The 18,499-nt window shown below is 44.5% G+C and overlaps 1 protein-coding gene across 1 annotated transcript; it reads right to left on the bottom strand.

Annotated features, from left to right (window-relative positions):
- Window positions 1–6,498: 6,498 nt before the first annotated feature.
- Window positions 6,499–18,171, bottom strand: PGAP4 (post-GPI attachment to proteins GalNAc transferase 4). The gene is made up of 2 exons (XM_066569892.1): window positions 18,089–18,171; window positions 6,499–9,959 (listed from the first exon to the last, which is right to left on the bottom strand). Exon 2 carries the CDS (start codon window positions 9,846–9,848, stop codon window positions 8,661–8,663), a length of 1,188 nt encoding a protein of 395 aa, XP_066425989.1. The 5' UTR covers window positions 9,849–9,959; window positions 18,089–18,171; the 3' UTR covers window positions 6,499–8,660.
- Between the last annotated feature and the right edge of the window lie 328 nt (window positions 18,172–18,499).

The following is an 18,499-nucleotide window of genomic DNA, read 5'->3' as shown; positions in this document are numbered from 1 at the left end:
ATATAAGGCCATTCATGCAGTAAAACTGAGATGTTTTACAGTTATTTCAAATTATTCCTCCTCTTTCTAAAACAGACCAAAAAGAACTACAAGAGAAACTATGGAAATTGCTTACAGGTATCTTTGGCACAGCTTTATCATTTAGGGTTAGATCTTCTGAAAGCTTATACTTAGGAAACTGCAGGAAGAAAGAACAGAAACAAAATGCAGAAACAATTCAACAGATCCTTAACTGGCATGAGCTGGTATCATTTCAGTGTCTTCCTAAGTGTTACATTGCTTTTCCTTACTGGAAAGTCTTGCATGGAACCATATGTTCCTTTTCCAGTTGGTATATGGAAAGGCAAAATGTGATGCTACAGTATCAGGTTTAATAATAAAGTTTAATGCAAGTTCTGATTTTCTGTAACACAGTGTACTTGTAAAATTAATGATTGTCAGACCGCATATGCCCACACTGAGGTTCACAGCTGCAAGCCAGATTTTCCCCCCAAATCCCACTGAGATGCCCACCCATATTGCGGTGATGTGAAAACTTCTCTGTTGCTTAGCAGAATTTTTTAGTGAAAAATACTGATGCTGTATAAATGGTGTATCAGGATTGCAGTTTATATGAATCCACACTAGAATCATTCACCAGTTCTAGGCCTATAGGTTTGATTAATTGCTTTAATTTCTTTCTCCCGATCTTGCAGGCCAGTAGTCCTGGAGGGAAGTATAGCACAAGGACTGCTGGACAAGCATCATACCCTCAGGAACATCACCCTCTGTAACCTTGGACATTGGCACATTTTTACCAGAGAGACCCAGTGTTTGCCTGCAGAATGACGTCGTTTCTCCATTTGTTTGGCTGCTGCAGTGACCCTTTGGCCTTTACAAGGACAGGTGAGACCCTGATTTCTCTCTCCACAACACTGTCTTCCTCCTTGAGCCTCTCTTGTGCAGCTGCATGGCAAGGCCAGTGCTTGTAGGAAACCTTAGGAGCCTGCCAGGCTGCCAGTCAGCAGAGAAACCTCTGAAGGAGCTGACAGTGCAGTCCAGTCAAAGGCCTTGTGCTTCTGTTCCTATTTTCCTCCACGCTGCCCTACCTGATCTGTGTTTTTTTTCCTGAAGGAAGCTGTGGCACATGACATGGACATAAAGCCTTCCCTGCTTTACAGTGTTTGCTTTACATTCCATTTCTCCCATCCTAGCAGAGGTTTAATACACCATCCATGGTGTATTAAAGTTTCTCCACCACAACAGAAGCATCTAATATAGAGTAAAAATATGTTTAATTAAATATCTTATCTAAGACCCTCTTGAGACCAAGAAGGTGCCGTAATGGTGGTCTTCTTCCTCAAAGTCAGAGTTTGAGTCCTGTTGCTCCTGCTTTGGCTAGAAGCTGATATAGGAAGGAAGTTCTTGGAAGTGTTTTGTTCTCAATGTCATCTGCAATATGGCCTCACAGGCTATTAGAGAAAATCTGCAGGAGTCTTCTTGAAAAAAAGCGGTGTCACACATTAGGATACACTTTAAATAATCCCCTGCAGTCCACCTTGCGTTCTTAACTCTTCAGAAGTATATAAATGTATTTCCAGATGGATAATAGCTGTTGTGTGCCTTTCCAGGCCTTCCAACCCTTTAATCCAGCACTCCAAGCACAGGATTACAGGTCCTCCAGAGATTTTCAGGACAGAGGGAAAAAAAGGTGAATATACACGACACTTAATTTTTTCACTTAATTTAGGAATGGGAGCCTTTTCAGATAAAAAAATTGAATGAAGAATCATAGTAGATGATGTAGCTGTAAGGTGGTAGCTTGCAGACCCATCACATTGACCATACTGTGCAGAAATAACAGTGATATTAAAATTACACTGGAAAAGAGTACATACTTCCATCACACATAGTCATACTTTGGGAATAATTGTGCCTCTTAAAAGTGAGGTTATAGTAGTGTGGTTTCTTAAATAATAATAAGGGTGCAAAGCTTGCATCATGGGTGGTATGCAGTGCACTTCCATTTACCAAACAACTAACCTGGCCCATAAGAAGTACCAAATCACTGCCTGCACTAACTATTCCATGCCAAAATTGGTGTATTTTCCAAGCTGTAATTCTGTCTCATGGAGGTAGTGTTTCATCTCAGACCTGGCAACTCACACCTTTCCGGTGGCCAGGAAGGCAGGGCTCCCAGTGGGAGTTCAGTTTCAGAGGCAGAACCATCTCTCCTCTTCAACCCTGGGGTTCCTCATCCCCCTCAGCCTCTGGCATGGCAAGGAGGACATAGGACAAAGATCCCAGTCAAAGATAAGGATAGGGTGAACAAGAGGGGAGGTCAGTTGCACTAAAGAACAACTACTCTCAGTTTTTTGTATTTTTAAAAAACGGTTATGCAGACTATTGCAGTGATTGCTGATACACTTTTTTAGGGAAGAGTACAATGATTTATTAGAGAACGGATTACTAGCTGGTTTTGAGTTTTGGATGTCTGAGAATTGATTGCTTAAATACATATCTAAATACAGGGGGCAGTTCTGCACCTATTATGGCTTTTTTATGTATTCATGAAAGAGTTGATAGAAAAAGTATTGCAATATAAAAAACTTTATGGCTGTGTTTGAAACATCACTGTAAACAAGATGCACAACTAGTTACAGAGCTTAAATGTTCATTGTTGTGCCTTTTATAGCATAGAAATAGAAAGCAGTAGTTAGCTATAAAAGAGATTGCTTAGGGTAAAACACAAGAAATGTCTTACAACATAAGTGAATTTTCTACTTGAATGGCTTGGAGATTTTGCTGGTGTCAACCCTCTCATCTGGAATTCCCATATAGAAGTTGATAGAAGTATGCATTTAAAAATATTAAGGACCATTGAAAACTATTCACATGTGACATGGGTTATTGCTTAGGTCTTAATTTGTGGGTTTACATTTTGGAATTTGACAATTTAACTGCTGTCCTTGTTATATCCAGCCTTGCTGTCAAAGGATCTAACAGTTGTGCACTTAGGTGAAGTTTTGCTGGTTAAAATACAATAAAATCAACAGAAAGGCTGTTTTAAAGACAGATAAAAATATTGTAATTGCTTATGATTTTCGAGATTGTGATTTTTATGTCTGTTTCTAGCAGTGTAATTCTGATAATGTTTTGCGTTTACTCAAATAACCTAGCATCATAAATAAAAAAAATAAGTAAAATGGGAGAGAGATAAATTGTAGTACACCTCAGAAAGAATGATGAAAAACAAATGGATGAAGCAACATCAGAGATTATATGGTCACCACAAGAAAAATTACAAATTTACAGCTTCTCTCTGCGCTTAAGTAAATTAAATAGTACTTTTGGATGTGGTCAAACCTGTAAAATTGATTGAAATGGAATGGAAAAAAACACTGGGAGTTGGAAAGATGTCCAAGAATAATATGCATCCACATGAAAAACACCTGGCTCTGTTGCCCTGTGAGGCTGCTGCCTGTGTGATGGGGTTAAAGTCTAATCTGAGCAGGCTCAAGCAGAGTGGAGTCTGCCTCCTACCCACCTCTTCACACTGTTCTGGATGTTTCCTGTTTTCTGTACTCTGCAGTCTTGCTTAACCATCTCAAAGTCCAGCTTGTTCATCCCTATCTAATCAGAGGTATTGTTTATTAAGTGGTTTGTTTTCCCCAGTCACCTACAGCCCTCAACCCCAATATGAAGAGCCTGGCTGGTTAACCCCACTGGAAGAAATGCCCCTCTATTTTTGGCTCCACAGCAGAGTCTGCAGACAAGTACAGCAGGTGGGCTGGGGGGTGTTGGACAGAACAGACTCAAACCACCAAGGAGATTACAGAAGGAATGGGTTTACTTTGTTCTGCATTCTATGCAGCATAAAGCTGGGCTGCAACAAGCATCATGACCTGGAATGAAAAACAGGCAAGCACACAACACTGCTGTTATCAAAACACAGATCTTTGCACTAATTTAAATAGTGGGTATATTAAACAAGCATACAACTTTAAACTGAGCTGCCTGCAGCAACTTTCCTGGGCTGTGAAAAACAGCTGTAACAGGACATGAAGGTAAATGCTGTAATGACACTGGTCTCTGTGCCTTTCCGTTGACATTTTTTTTTTAAATAAAGCAAGAAGGCAAACACCTGGGTTCTATAAAGGGAGACATTTAACTATTTATTACCTGTTTATCTGAGCAGCACGATACCCCAAAAAAGCACAATTAGGTGCTTTTAATGCATGTTAATATTTGCATTGTTTGCAAAATACAAACCACAGCAGATGTCTGAACTGGACGAGCTTGCTGAAAGGACCATTTGTAGATGTGGTTTCTGTCCAGGAACACTGGACACGGAGGCAGAAATTCTAAGATAAAGTAGGCACAGCTGCCCAGAGGCTCAGAAACAGAACAATAAAACGTAACTCATCAACATTTAAAAATCACTGTCATTCCTAGCTACCTAGCCATCAACATGGCATTCCTAGGTTGCCATGAAGAACAAAGTCATGGGAAGGGACACTGATGTTGATCCTTAGCCTGTAGGTACATGGATAAACTGGCTAATGGGGTGGATTCTCCCAAAGCTGTCAGGACAGATAATCAGTGGAAATGAAGTTACTCCAGAATGGAGACATGCAGTGAAGAAGCACAGACCATGGAGTACCTAATTCTCCATGCATTTTTGGCAAGTTTGTGTTTTACTGAAGATTATTCAGAGCCACATGTTGGGCCCTGCCATCTGCTGAATTCAGATACAATGTCTGTAAAGCTGGTGTGAAAATACACAAAATGAAACTCTGACTTTGGGAGAGAAACTGCCAATGCCTTTGTAACTACAACTGTCTCTCACAGAAAATTACCTTTTTTATTTTGTGAAATATGTACCCTCTCTATACAAAAGTAAGCCAAGTTTAAATTTCAGCACTCAGAGCTTGATTTTACCTCAGGTCCCTGTTAAAATGCCTCAATTTTGATTGGAGAAGGGCCTGAGAAACCTGGTCTAATAAGACCTGCTTTGAGTGGGGCTGGATTAAAATTATAGCATCTGTGCCAATGCATGAACATAGGAGTAACTTTCTTTGTCAAATATGGTAAGGAAAGATGGATCAGCCAATCAGGAAAACAAACAGTGGGACACGGAAAGAAGATACTATAAATAGAGTCTTTATAGAAAGGTTATTTATTTTGTGGAAAGTTTGCTTGTAAATAAATTTGGTTTAAAAAACCCAGAAAACAAAAACCAACCAACCAAAAAAACACCAAAACCAAAAAGAAAAAAAAAAAAAAAACCAAAACCAAACAAATTTAAAAAATCCCCAAAAAAACACCCTACCAAACAATTCAGCCTGTATCCAGACAAATTGCTGCTGAAATACCCAATCTGGTGATTCAGAGCTCCTCACCACAGGAAGGATGGCTTTTCTCTCTTCAAATCCAGTGTCTTCTTAGTAAAACATTGATACCTACTGGAGTTAGAGAATCCTCTTGGGCTTCTAATCTAGTAGAGACCTGTCAGTTTATGCCCTGTGCCTGCATCATGCTTATGTTGGATACACTTTGGAACTGAATGTAGTTTTTGTTAATAACTCCCCCTGAACTATCTTGGACAATAAAGCCTTGGGTCCTGCTGTTGGCCTATCAAGAAAGACTCCTCTTGTGCAAGCAGCAGCTTCTGCATTGAAGAAGTCTCCAAACTATTGGGAATGAACCTATACCCAAGCAAATCCATACTGTTTGTTTCAAAAATAGTCACTAAGCTTGTTTTAAAGTGAAAGAAAACAAGCTCTTAAGGCCACATTTCAGGGAGCTAATACCATGCTTTGAATTTCTGTAGTCTGAGATGGGGCAGCTCAGCTCCCCTCCCCTCACAGGAAAGAGAGGGAAAAGGCTTTTGGGTGTTTGAATACTGCATTTTTAGCCTGAACTTCAGAACAAAATCCAACAGGAATTAAGAATTCACAGTAGCCTCCCATTCTCTGTTCTGAGGGTGATGTGCACTTCTCTGACTTCTAATTTCTAGTAAAACATGCAGCACAGAAAAGAGAAAGAAGACTCAATCTGCTTCTGGGAGATTGAAAGGCAGCCGCAGGAGCCCTTTCCTGGGTTGCCCCATTGGCAGGGTGGGCACTGTGCAAGTACCTGAGTAACTCAGAACAGCTTCATGAGGCTCAGCAAAGCAGCACCTCTGTTGTGAAGGTGAGTTGTGCACTTTAGGAAATTGTCCCAGAAGGACATAAAGAATTTCTCAACCTGCTTCTTGCACAAAGGACTGGTTTATCTGAAACTCTCACACTGGCAAGTTCAAGCCCTGGGCCCTCTGCACATTGTTTGGTCTTGCAGTCAAATTCTGTCATCTCTTATGCCATGAAAATTATCTTCTGGCTTAGAAGGGATGCCTCAAATTCGTGTTCTTAATTTCCAGCTATGAGGCTCAGTGAAATTATTGACCTCTCCTGGACTTTTGAAACGTCAAATTAAGTACTACTGGACAAACAGGAAAATAACTTTGAGACAAATGGATAAATCATTTCCTCACAACAAAACATTTATTAACTGGATACAGCTTCTTTCTTGCTTGCTTGCTTGCTTGCTTGCTTGCTTGCTTTCCCCTCTTCCTTTTTCCATTGTCTGTTCCATTTCTTGCTGTGAGATTTTCTTTGCAAGAATGAATATGAATGGAAAGAACAGAACACTGTCCTGGATTTTTACAGTCTAAGGACATAAAAGAGAGAAGAGCAAGCACTGAAACATTCACAGCTGAAGATCCAGAAACCAGTTGTATGTGCAGGCACTTGGTGGAATAAATACACAGTGACACTCAAATCCTGATACCCAAACCCCACTGCAGTGAAGCCAGAGGAGAGCTTTGCCCACCTGCCACTGTGTGACTACCTTGGCATCTCCAGGGCTTCCAGTGGCTGGGAACAAATTGTCGTTTTGCCTGTGCCATTTTCCTGGTGTCCTCTGCCAGGAGGCTTAAAGGCCAGGCCTTTGGAATGGCATGGAACCCACAAGCAGTTTTTACTCACTCTAATTTCCAAAGATTTTCTGAAGGTATCCAGCTGATTACTGGAGAGCAAAGCACTGGTGTCATGCTATTTCTCAGCTAACCTGCACTGTGCCTTTGTGCTGTGTAATAGATGCCCACCGTGCTGACAGAGGGAGGGTCGCCATTTTCTTTGGTTTCATCTCTCAACAGCTTTAGGTATTTCTCACCTACAATCATACTTGTTAAAGCTTAAGGCATAAATCACCTGGGAGAGAGCTGGGACAAGAAAAGTCAAAGCAGAGCCCGTTCGTTACGAAAAAGAAAAAACAAAATAACCCCCACTGATTAAATTCAACAAAAAATAATTTCTTGGTTCATTCCAAAGCAAGGAACATGGTTTTTAAAATAGCTCAACCAAATGCCACCTTGAAATGAATTTGATTCAAAGCTAACTAAAGCCAAAGTAGGCTTTTCATCAGATATATCCAATTTTTGCCGGCTTTCTTTCAGTATGAGGTCTCTTGTCATCTGCAAGGTTTTCTATTTAACTGTGCTCACAGCCCTGGTGCAAAGTACCTCTCCCAGATGCCTAACAACCAGGAGACATGGTCACTGTCAGAGTGGCCCCTTGATGTGCTGTGCTATTGTTGCTTGCTCTTGTGAACAGCTTTGTTTCCCACAGGTATTTTGTTTTCTGCCAGGAGCAGTGAATGAACCACTCCAGCTGAGCTGTGAATTACAGCTCCAGAATGAACAAGGATCCTGCACAACAACAGCACCTGATTGAATCTTTCCTTTGCCTCTCTGCTGAGGGAAAGTCAAGGTAAATTAATGTTGAATGTCTAAGTTCACTCAATGGCTGACAAGACCTCTTTTAATGGATCCAGTACAATGAGTGATGATCCCGACCAACACAGCAAACATTGTGTACAATGTGCGTTGTGTATCAATGAAAATGTGCCTTTGTGGCCCATCTGTGTGACACCAGTGGCTGTGATTCTGTTTTCCTATCCCTACTTTCAGAGGTGACCTTTAATGAAGCAGAGAGGTTTTGTTGTTAAGAGCCTCTGGTTGAAGCAAAAGAAGTGGGAATGGTGGAGGTGCAGATAGGAAGACAGTAGCTAAAGAGACTTCAAAACTTTGAAGAATCTAGGCAGAATTTGTGGGAAAGTTCCTGCAAACCACTTCTGCTTTTGAAGGGTCAGCTCAAAACCAGAGTTTTGGAACAGAGACAGGTCAGAGATGAGACCTTAGTAAGGATGGGGAAATAAGGCCTTCCCCTCCTCATTAGCTTAAATTTGAAACATTCACTTTGTCCAACATTTCTGCTGCCCTTAGGTGAGAGGATTTTTGTAACCACTGTCCAGGAAGAGTAGGCAGGAAAGCCATGCTTGTTGGTGTGAGAGCTTTTCTTTGGGAATGGCTAAGGAGAGTGAGCTGGAATCCTCCACTTCCCTCCCAGGTGTTGCATGGTGATGCATTAGTTCCAAGTTCGTATTAAACAGGGTCTCTGTGAACAAAAGCTGATTTTTTAAGAAAACTTGTACTTTTAGAGAGAGTTATTTTTGCCCATGTGGAGACAAGCAGCACAGACTCCAAGTTTGCACACTGTCCCTCTGCCCCATCATTTTGCTTTCTGCCAGGAGTAGTGAATGAGTGTGTGGGTGCTGTTGTGTGGCAGGGCAGGAGCAGCTCACAGCAGTTTCGGGTCGCTGTTCATTCGGAGGCTGGAGTACATCCCCACGTGCCGCACCAGGTTGGGCTCCACCACGAAGGCGTTCTCGCCCTTGCCCCGCAGCAGCGAGTAGAGGGCGGTGTCCTTGGCAAAGCCCCGGCGGCAGCGCAGCCCCCGCAGGTATCCTGAGGCCCGGCGGGCAGAGGCAGCGGGGAAGAGCATGGCGGGCGTGCAGCACTCGCTGGCCGGCGCCACATTGTAGAGCGCGGGGTGCAGGCGGCGCAGCTCCAGCCCGTAGTGCCGCCCCACCAGCTCCGACAGGGCCATGCTGTACAGGGCGAAGAACGCCACCAGGCACCAGCCAGGGCCCGCCCGCCCCGCGGCCCAGCAGTATGCGCAGCTCAGCACCGGCCCCAGGAACATGCCCAGGCCCAGCCACTCCAGGATCCTCATGGGCTCAGGGTTGATGTAGCGCTGGAGCCTCTCGGGATGGTACAGCTTGAAGTAGAGAGCATCTCTGAGGTAGGGCTTGGAGAACCGGGCCGAGAAGAGGTGCTGCAAGACAGAAAATATCTCCTCCTCTGGCACAGCATCATCTTCCACAAGAAGGATGTACTCTGGGCTGTACATCAACAGTGACTGCTCCAGGCAGAAGACGTAGTCCTGCTTCTCCTTCTCAAACTGGTTCAGGCTGGGGTCAGGATTCTCTCCACTTCTGTCACGACTGACCATAGGAAAGAGGCTGCTCAGCAGCCTGACATCCTGATGGCTGCTGGGGTCTGACTCCACGTTACAGAGGAGCATGCGGTGGCTCTGGCAACGCGCCCCACATTTCTGGAGGAGGCGGTGGAAGTGGGAGGCCACTTGCAAGACGTAGTGGAAATCATTCTGCCTCTGCACAGTGATAATGGTGATTAGCAGCAAGGGCTGGAAGGCGTCACTGCTGGAGGCCTCAGAGGCGTTTGGCATCTGCATCTTCTCAAAGTAATGGAGAGCATCCTGGCCCTCCTGCTGGTTCTGCTCCAGGAACTCCCGGCTCATGGGGTTCAGGTGCCAGCGCCGCAGGTAGAAGTAAGAGTGCAGGAGCCGGTGGCAGATCAAAGGTGCCAGCACACCAAAAGTCACCACAGTCAGGGTGAGGAGATGGATGAAAGGGCTGGACCAACGGCACCACTTCCCACAGAGCTGCCAGGCTCGGTGGAACATAACTGCTGCAGAAAGAGGGCACTCCCGCACTGCTCATGCCCTCAATCCTTCACTTTCAATGCATCCTTCTCCCTGGAATTCAGGATACCACTGGGGCCACTGCTGCCAAACCTGCACAGGTTGTCCAAGCCCAGAAAGGAAGAAAAAAGGATGGTTAGTGAAATAGGAACTGACAGAGAAAACAGAAAACAGGGGACTAGTCTCTGAGTAAGCTAAAATACAAGGCCCTGTGTAATCCCTTATGGTGGAGGCATCACAGCATAGTCCTGGGACATTGAGGACAGATGAGCCCAACTTAATTTCCAGCAAAGAACCCCTAAGGTTTTTTTAGCACATAGGAACTCTGATCTAACCAAGCTCAAAAGGACTTTGTGTGTTTGTTACTGTGCTTCAAACACGTAACAACAGGCAGGGTGGAAGCAGGATGTGTGGAAATCCCCTTCTGTTAAAGGTTAGGTACCCCTCTCTGGTGACAGTGACATAATAATGTTTAGATCACAGCCACGAAGCAAAGCCAGAATTCTTGTATCTTAGTCTAGCATATATTGGAGAGAAAAACTTTTACCACTTTGGAGACATAGATGCTTCCCTCCTGCTGCTCACACACTTCCAAATGTGGTTTTTTTTCACTCCCTGAAATGTGAAGCCATATAACAAAGACACCAATTTACTTCACTAAGGGCCTGTGTATGCTAAGGGTAATGTGTGTGCCTGTTTCTCTCAGATGTCTCCTCCTAACTAGACCCTGTGAGATACATGGGCACAGCAACATGAACATGTTGTAATTGAGCCATTGACTCCTTATCTAAAAGTACACAATTTAGAAGTATATGCCTTCAATTTTAAACTGAAGTAGTCACATAAATATGTAATATTTTTTGTATACACATTCACTTTAAGCAAATATCCACCTTCACCAAAGTTAGATTTTTCCATATCTGCTTCTCTGGCTGCCTTGAAGACCTCACAGCCTGGCTGACAAAAGCTTACCCAAAATCATGGCAGTTAGGTTGTTCAGATGAATTCTCTTTTGTCAGTAATCTCACTTTTAATCTGTTGTCTCATTCTCCCTTTAAGTTCCTATTCCCTCTCCCTAAGAACTGAGGTACTCATGTTCCCCTCACTGAGATGACTGAATGTGCACTGAGTGTTCAGTGCAGAGTTTCTCCAATTTTTACCCTTTTGCCTTCAGCAAGTTCTGATCATCAAATGATAGTTCAATCAAATGTTATTCTTTGTCCTTTTCTACACTGTCATTTGAAGCAGCCTAAGCAAAGTTGGGTAGATGGAAAAAATCATGGCTTTTCTCCTCTGTCTCAGAAAAATGGATCTTGTATAAGAAGAGACTTGGAGGACATGGAGCAAGGTCTGGCTTTGGGGATACTTCAGAATTGCCTTCTTTACAGAGGTCACAGATTTGCTGGTTTTTACCATTAGGAGAACCTTTTCCTCTTGCCATATGGGAATGTGACAACCATCTATGAAAGGCCTTTTAACAAGATTAATGCAAAATATACAAGAGTTATTCCAAATATTTGTTAGTGAACAGGCAGTTCATGCTGTGAGATCTCAAACCATCCTTACATAGATTGTGGCATCTTTGTGGCAGAAACAATCACAAGTGTTTGTGCACTCTTAGGGCTCAAGACAAGATTTAGAATAATTAAATTCGAGAACAAATTTACATGTTGATGCATGAGAATTTGCAGCTTCTTTCCATATAGCTTTCTTTTCCTGTCTTGTTACACAATCCTGTTGCAAAAATGCTGCATTGAATTGCATCAGTGAACCTTGTAAAGGCCTTAAAGGTGATGGCTGCACTTCAGCTGCTAGATCCAAGTGCTGAGGATTCAGGATGTGAAGACCTGAAATCCATCAGATGCAAAGTTCTGGCATTTAAATGCATTTATTCATCCAGAATCCTGGGCCTTCCAGCTAACCTGTCACAAGCATTAAGAGAACACAAACATGCAGAATCATATTCTACAGCTCATGCTGTCGAGCTTTCTCTTGATACAAGCATCACTGTCTCTGAGCAAGCCTCCAAACTTGAAAGTGAGGGCCACAGGGGGAAAGAAGATAGTAGGTAGTTTAGTTCTCAGGAAATAAAGCTTAATTTCCATCTTCCAGCTATGCTGAAACTCTGAGCTACAAAACCTATGAGCTGGCAATGAGATCTTGGGATATATATTGAAGTACTAGTAATAATTATTTGAGCGTTTCTTCATTAATAATTCTTGGAACAACCTGATTAAGTGAGTGGAATCTGGCAGGGAGTTTGAAACTAGCTGTTCTGTAAGGTCCCTTCAACCCAAACCATCCCATGATTCTATGATGATAACATTCACCCAAGGAAGACCTCCTTCCCTCACACCATCTTCTACTGAAGAGGGAAAAATGGTTGTGCTGTCCTCCCTAGTGGCCAGTAGAGCTGGGGGGGCTGCAGCCTCATGAGATGAATCAAACAAGTTCTCACTTGACATCCTGCTCTTCTGCAACCCTTGAACTTGTTCATGTCCCAGGTCCCTGCAGCTGGACTCACACTGAGTCCGGAGCCCGACAGTGCTGGCAAAGTGGTGTGGGGACTCCACCTGCTGGTGTCCCAGCTCCCGACTCAAGGCAGGGTCGGTGAGGTGGTGCAGGTGAGCACCACCATCTGTGGAGGTACCTCCTTTTCCAGCTTCCCCTGGAAAAGCACGCAGGACTGGAAGCCACCCATGCAGCCATCCAATCACTGTTGTAATTCCAAGCATTATGACTCTGGCTTCACTTCACCAGTAACAGAATTCGAGATCTTAGAGCTCTTATTATGCTCTGCAACTCAGGGAGCCTCAAGAAAACAGTAATCACACACAGACATGACTGCAACTCTTCACATCTTCCTCTGCTGCCTGAGCTGTTCAAACTCACATGGACAGACACACTGTCTGTTTGTCACTCTGTCTGGTGAGGAAAAGTCTGTTTTCACTGGACAGTGAAATAACCACAGAGGCTAAAAATGGTCAGGAGTGTACTAAAGCAGGTCAATACTGCAGTTAATGTGAAAAACAAGCTGAAAAATCAGAAGAGAGGGAAGAGACTGACCTCCTTCACACCTTCTTCTGTAACCTGGGAACCTGAGAGCTCAAAATATGGATTAATAAATTCTTACTTCTGCAGAGGTGAAGCTTGCTCATATCTGTAGGATTTGAATCGAGAGTTTCTGCTCAGGCTGTTTTCCAGCCATTAGGATGGTTCTGACTTCAGAGGAGACACTCCTTTCAGGAGCTCTTTGTACTGTCATTTTCAATTTTTTCCCTTTCTAGGGGGAAAAAACATCTTGTTTATTTTTCATGCAAGCATGCAAGTGGCATTTCAGACAGAAAAAAAAAAAGTTGTCTGAGGAGAAAAGGAAGAATCAGGTTTGGATTTCATAGTGCCTTAAAAACCCCCACTTTATTAAACCTGAATAATAACTACTTTGCAACCATATAAATACTTGCAATGGAGGCCACATTTACACATGTCCTGTGTAGAACTGAGCCATTGCTTAAACACGACTAGAACCTGTGGTGATATAAAGCTGTAATTTGGCTTGTTTCTTTTCTTGGATTCTCATGATGAAAATTCCTTCCAGAAACACCTAATTCCAAATCTATATCTTCATTAGTCCCCTAATTACTTGGCTGAATTAAACTTTTGAGGAAAACTCACCTCTTTGCACACCAAGGAGAGTAGAAAAATAATAATGTATTCTTTGGGGTGCAAAGCACTATCTGCTGTGCTTGTGCTTTAAAAGAGAAAGCTGATTTTCTGTCTGCTCCAAACTCCTCTCCACAGAGAGGTCTTCCTGGAACAAAGTTTCCTATATGTTTCAAAGCTGCAAATTTTTAGGTTCCTAGATAGAGAAATCATCTGCCTTCTCCTTCCTGCACCATGAGACAGAGACAACTATTCCTGTACAATTACATTATTAAATTACTCTTTTTGGCCTATCTACACTTCTTCTCAGTGTCAGTGGGAAAAGCCATTTCTTTCCTAACATAAAAACAGCTGGATGAAGTCATTTGGTCAAAGCTATAGAGTCATCTCTCTAAAAAGGGATGAAAGAGGGAAACAAAGGCAGGCTCTTGGAAAATGTCATGGAAATGTCATGGGCTGTCACAGCCCCAACTAAGCCATAGCAGTGGTGGGAGTAATGGTGCTCACACAAGTGGTACTTTACACTTTTGATCCTACAGCAGCACCCAAGCTGAAACCTTTGAGTGAAAAGCTTTTCTACACCCCAGCCTAACACCATGCAGAAGAGCTGCCAGCTCAGGACCAGCTCCCCTGCTGATGAACCCTCTCTGGCAGAGACAAGGCCTTTGTGGTGCTGTGACAAACATCCTGCTTGAATCTGAGGAAGTCAATGAAAGCTTCCCAAGGAGCCATAGACATCTCCTGTAATATATGGGCATGCTGACAGGGACTGTACAGATATCCTCAAATTCCAAAACCTGAGGTCCCTACCATGAGCTGATTCCTATTACTGGGCCAGATGGCTAGCTTTTCTCATCTGCAATTCCTCTTGTTTTTCTGACAGCTCTTTGTAGGTCAGGTGCCAGATAATATTCCTGCAATGTATCAGGCCTCCCTTGACAACACCAGTGTCCAGCAGAAGCCAAGCATCCACAGATCTGATTGCTGTACTTCCATGCCAAACTGGGAGCTGGACCCCCTAGAGAATACAAGCATCCCAGCAAGAGCTGCTAAAAAACATTCAGAGGAACCTTAATGGTAAGAGACCAGTAGTTGTTATTTGATTGCATTTTACTGGCAGGTACCAAATATATCTCTCACCTCCTCAAGCACTGCTGAAAGCAATTGTTCTTTTGTTGTTCGTAGATGATGAGTGGCATCTATCATCTTATCATCAGATAAGCCAGGCAGAGATCAGGGTTGCTGCACTTAAGCTCTCAGCTCCCTTAGAACTTTTGTTTCTTATGATCTGTGTACTAAAGATGTAACACTGTCACAGTTAACAGATTAATGACAGCTTGATGTGTAAGAGAAGCGGCTAGAGAGGGGTAGAGGACTTGGCCATTTGCAAAAATTATGTGGTGCATGAGATAGAAATTGAGGGCACTGCTGTCTGTTTTGATTTTCCATTCTTCAAGGCCTGTCAGTGAATGTACAGACCTTTTCTGTCCAAGGAGATGGAATTTAAGCACTATTGGAACAGTAAAAATGCACAAATATGCAGGGTGTAACCGTGACCAATTAGGTAACACAGGAAACTGCAGAGTTAAAACTTGAATGTAAATTTCATCATAGGCTGGCTTGCTATTCTCATCAGACTGTGGTTAACTTTTACAGGTTGTTCATAAATCCCTAGAGATCCATGAAGCACAGTTTGAAAGCTACTGCACTAAGAAAGGGGGACATAGCTGTGGCAGGTGAATGACACTTGGCCCATTTTGTTTGAACTAAGAGGATAAGACTATGCCACCAGTGAAAGAGGCTGTGAACTCAATATATATTCACTACAGATTTTTCCCAACTTCTGTCTTTTTTCTCATGTATATTGATTTTCCTCTGTCACATAAACATGTACAGAGCCCATTTCACCTGGCTGCCTCCCTGCAGGGCAATCCCATGGGAAAGCAGTGCTCCCTCTGCTGCTATCCAGCAGTCAGATCAGATGAAGTGGCAGTGGAGAGCAGCCTGAGAAGAGGTCTGCAAGGTAATAGCTAAACACAGAGACTTAAGCCAATGACTTTGGAGAGCTGTCTGTGATGTTGGTAGGTGTGACAGGGGGTTGAGGTGCCCCAAGAGAACCAGGGCTTGTGATCACAAGAGTCTGTCTGTCTATAGAGGGACTCATCCACTCAGTCGTGCTGGTGCAGTGGCTTGTAGCAAACCTCCACAAAAATGTCACCTGTCCCTGTCCTCCCTTAATCCTGATTCATCATCTGTTGGACAGCTCCTCATCCATCCCTGAGCAGAGCTCCATTCACTCCAGCTGGTCACTGGCATAGAGGGTGACCTCTCCTCATCTCCCCCACCTGCCCTTGCTAAAGATTCTGTATCCTTCCATTCCACCACTGCAGTTTCAGGAGCCACCCCAGCACATTGCCATGATGCCAAGGAGCTGCCAGCCCTGCAGGTGTGCCCGTGACTCCAGCTTCCCATATTCATTCCCCATGCCTTTGCACAGAGGCAGGCAAAGTAGTGGCTGGAGTGGCTGGAATTCCTTTGTGCTGCCATTCGGGTGCCCTCCTGCTGATTGTGATCCCTCCCCATGTTCTGGGCCTCTCTTGCTCGCCCTGGCTTTAAACTGAAATGCTTGAAGTTCCCATCCCACAGCAGCTTTAAATTAAGGCCCTTACCAACTTGGTAAGTCTGTCACTGGAATTCCCTCTCTGTGTCAGAAGGACCCCAGCAGTCTCAACAACTTTCTGCAACTACATCCTATGTATGTTCATGATATTTATATATCCAGCTATAGCTTTAGGTGTAGAAGTAAGTAGCAGAATCTAATCATGGTTTAAATCATTGTTGAAATCAGAAACTATAACATGGTTCAATTACTGTTTCATTACAGCTTAATTATTAATTATTGTTAAATCATTGTTAAATTATAATTGAATTATTCCTTAATCACCATTTGCAATTTATTTATCGTTAAATATAATTTGATCATCATCTAATCATTAATAACACTTTTTTGTTATTCCCACAATGATGAATTCTCTTAAAAATTCACCTGTGCCAGAAGAGTTGTGGGTGTAAGAATGGAGGGAGAGAAAAGGAAACAGATGTGGTGATGGCTGCTAACACTGCAGATGTTGTAGCTTTACTGTTGTTTATGACTGTGAAGAATAAAGCACAGGAATAAGGAAATAGAATATTTGTGAACAAAGGTCTTTGATGACAAACCTGTAAATTTCCATTTGGGACTGGCCTATGTAACAATCAAAATGCAAAACTGTACAAGACAACAGCCAGAGTACTGTGATTCAAACTCTGTTTGAAAGAAAAATGTTTCATCATCATTGATAAAAAGCATTTCTCTTTGAAGAGACTCTGTACTATTGTTAAACTACTGATTTCCCTGTATTCACCACTTGTGCCTGAGGAATATACACCCTCTTCCTCCCCTCCCCCCACAATGCAAGAACCAGTGTTTATCCTGCACAGGAAGGCGTGGTGAATGGAATGCCCTGGTTCTGGGGGATCCTGGTGATCTGCTTGAGCCCCAAGGGGAGAAAATGAGGTAAATGCAGGAGCTGAAAAATAATCTGTGGTACAATTAGTGAAGCCCTTGTTGGACAGACAAGAAATCAGCAGATTTCACATGTGCAGGAGGGTGTTCCTCCTGGCTTTTGTGCTGGCAAATGCTTGCTGAACCTGATGTGCCCTAATGGTTGTACATAAATTATTTTCTCAGTGACTGCAGGGGAGAAGCCAGCCCAGGAACCTGTAGTGTACATCAGCATCGTTTCACGTTTTGCTGCATCACAGCACAACTGCAGATTTCCTCAGCAGCCTTTGATTCTAAATGTCAGCGACTTCGGCCATTGGGTTTCTTAGGTGCTCCTCGTTCCCTTCGGGAGAGCTGCCAGGTAGCACAAGGTGACCCGTAAAGCACTGGGATTAATGGCAGTTACCTCAGTGGGGATGGTCAAAGAGGAGAGGGCGTTCGTTAGATAAGAAAGGCTGATCCCACCTCCACTCTCTGCCCTCCTTGCAGATACACACGGAGGTCATTTCAGTGTGCCCAGTCCTCAGCTCCTTACCCAGATTTCAGACCAGAGAGATTCTGGCCACGCTTCTACCTCGGGCGAGGGCTCCTCCGGGTGGCACCAAGCTCAGGGCAGAAGCTGGCTGGCTTTTCCCCGTTCCCTTGAGAGTTCCGCTCACCTCCCCTAAGGGAGGGGCCGTTTCTTGAGGCGCGGCCAGGCTCCGGCCACTTGTCCTCGCTCGTCACCATGTACAGGCATATCCCCGGAGCAAGCACAGAAACATCTCCACGATCCTTGGAGGGTTTCCACCTCCCTGCCGGCTCGGGTGCCGCAGCCACAGCAGGCAAGCCCAGCCCCGATAAGCAGTTGTGGCTGCTCATCAGCCATAACTTCGTGGCCCCCCTTTCCCCGTTCCCCCAGCCGGTTCCTCGGTGCACCGCCCGCCCCCTTATCCCCTGCAGGGGGAGAGGAAGCCTTCCCCCGGGACAGCGCGATCCCAGGGGGCCATTTCCCCGATCCGAGCGGGAGATTTACCCGATCCGCTGGGCAGCCCCGCACGGCCGCTCCCGCCTCCCTCCCTCCCGCAGCTCCGCTCCCGCCGGGATCCTGCTCTCGGCGTGTGGCTCACTTCTCTTCCGCGAATTTCTCTCCTCCCTCTCGGGCGCTGAGGGTGGGATTAAAGGCATCAAAGACCAAACATGTGACTCCGCCAGCACGGGGATGCTCAAGGAAGGGGAAGGGGAGATGGCCGGAGGGGGTCACCGCACACCGGGGAGGGGACCGGTCTCTGGAAGCAGGTTCAGGAGTAAATCCCGAGTCCCAGGGGGACGCCCGGGGCGGTGGTGGCTGCGCAGCCGGAGGTCCTCATTCCTACTCTGCGGTCCCCGAACGCTTCGCAGGGAGCGGCGGGACAGCCGTAGGGGCAGCGCAGCTCCCCGGCCCTCC

Source organism: Molothrus aeneus (genome assembly GCF_037042795.1).
Source record: "Molothrus aeneus isolate 106 chromosome Z unlocalized genomic scaffold, BPBGC_Maene_1.0 scaffold_33, whole genome shotgun sequence".
NCBI lineage: Eukaryota > Metazoa > Chordata > Aves > Passeriformes > Icteridae > Molothrus > Molothrus aeneus.
This window is presented reverse-complemented; position numbering and strand designations above follow the sequence as displayed.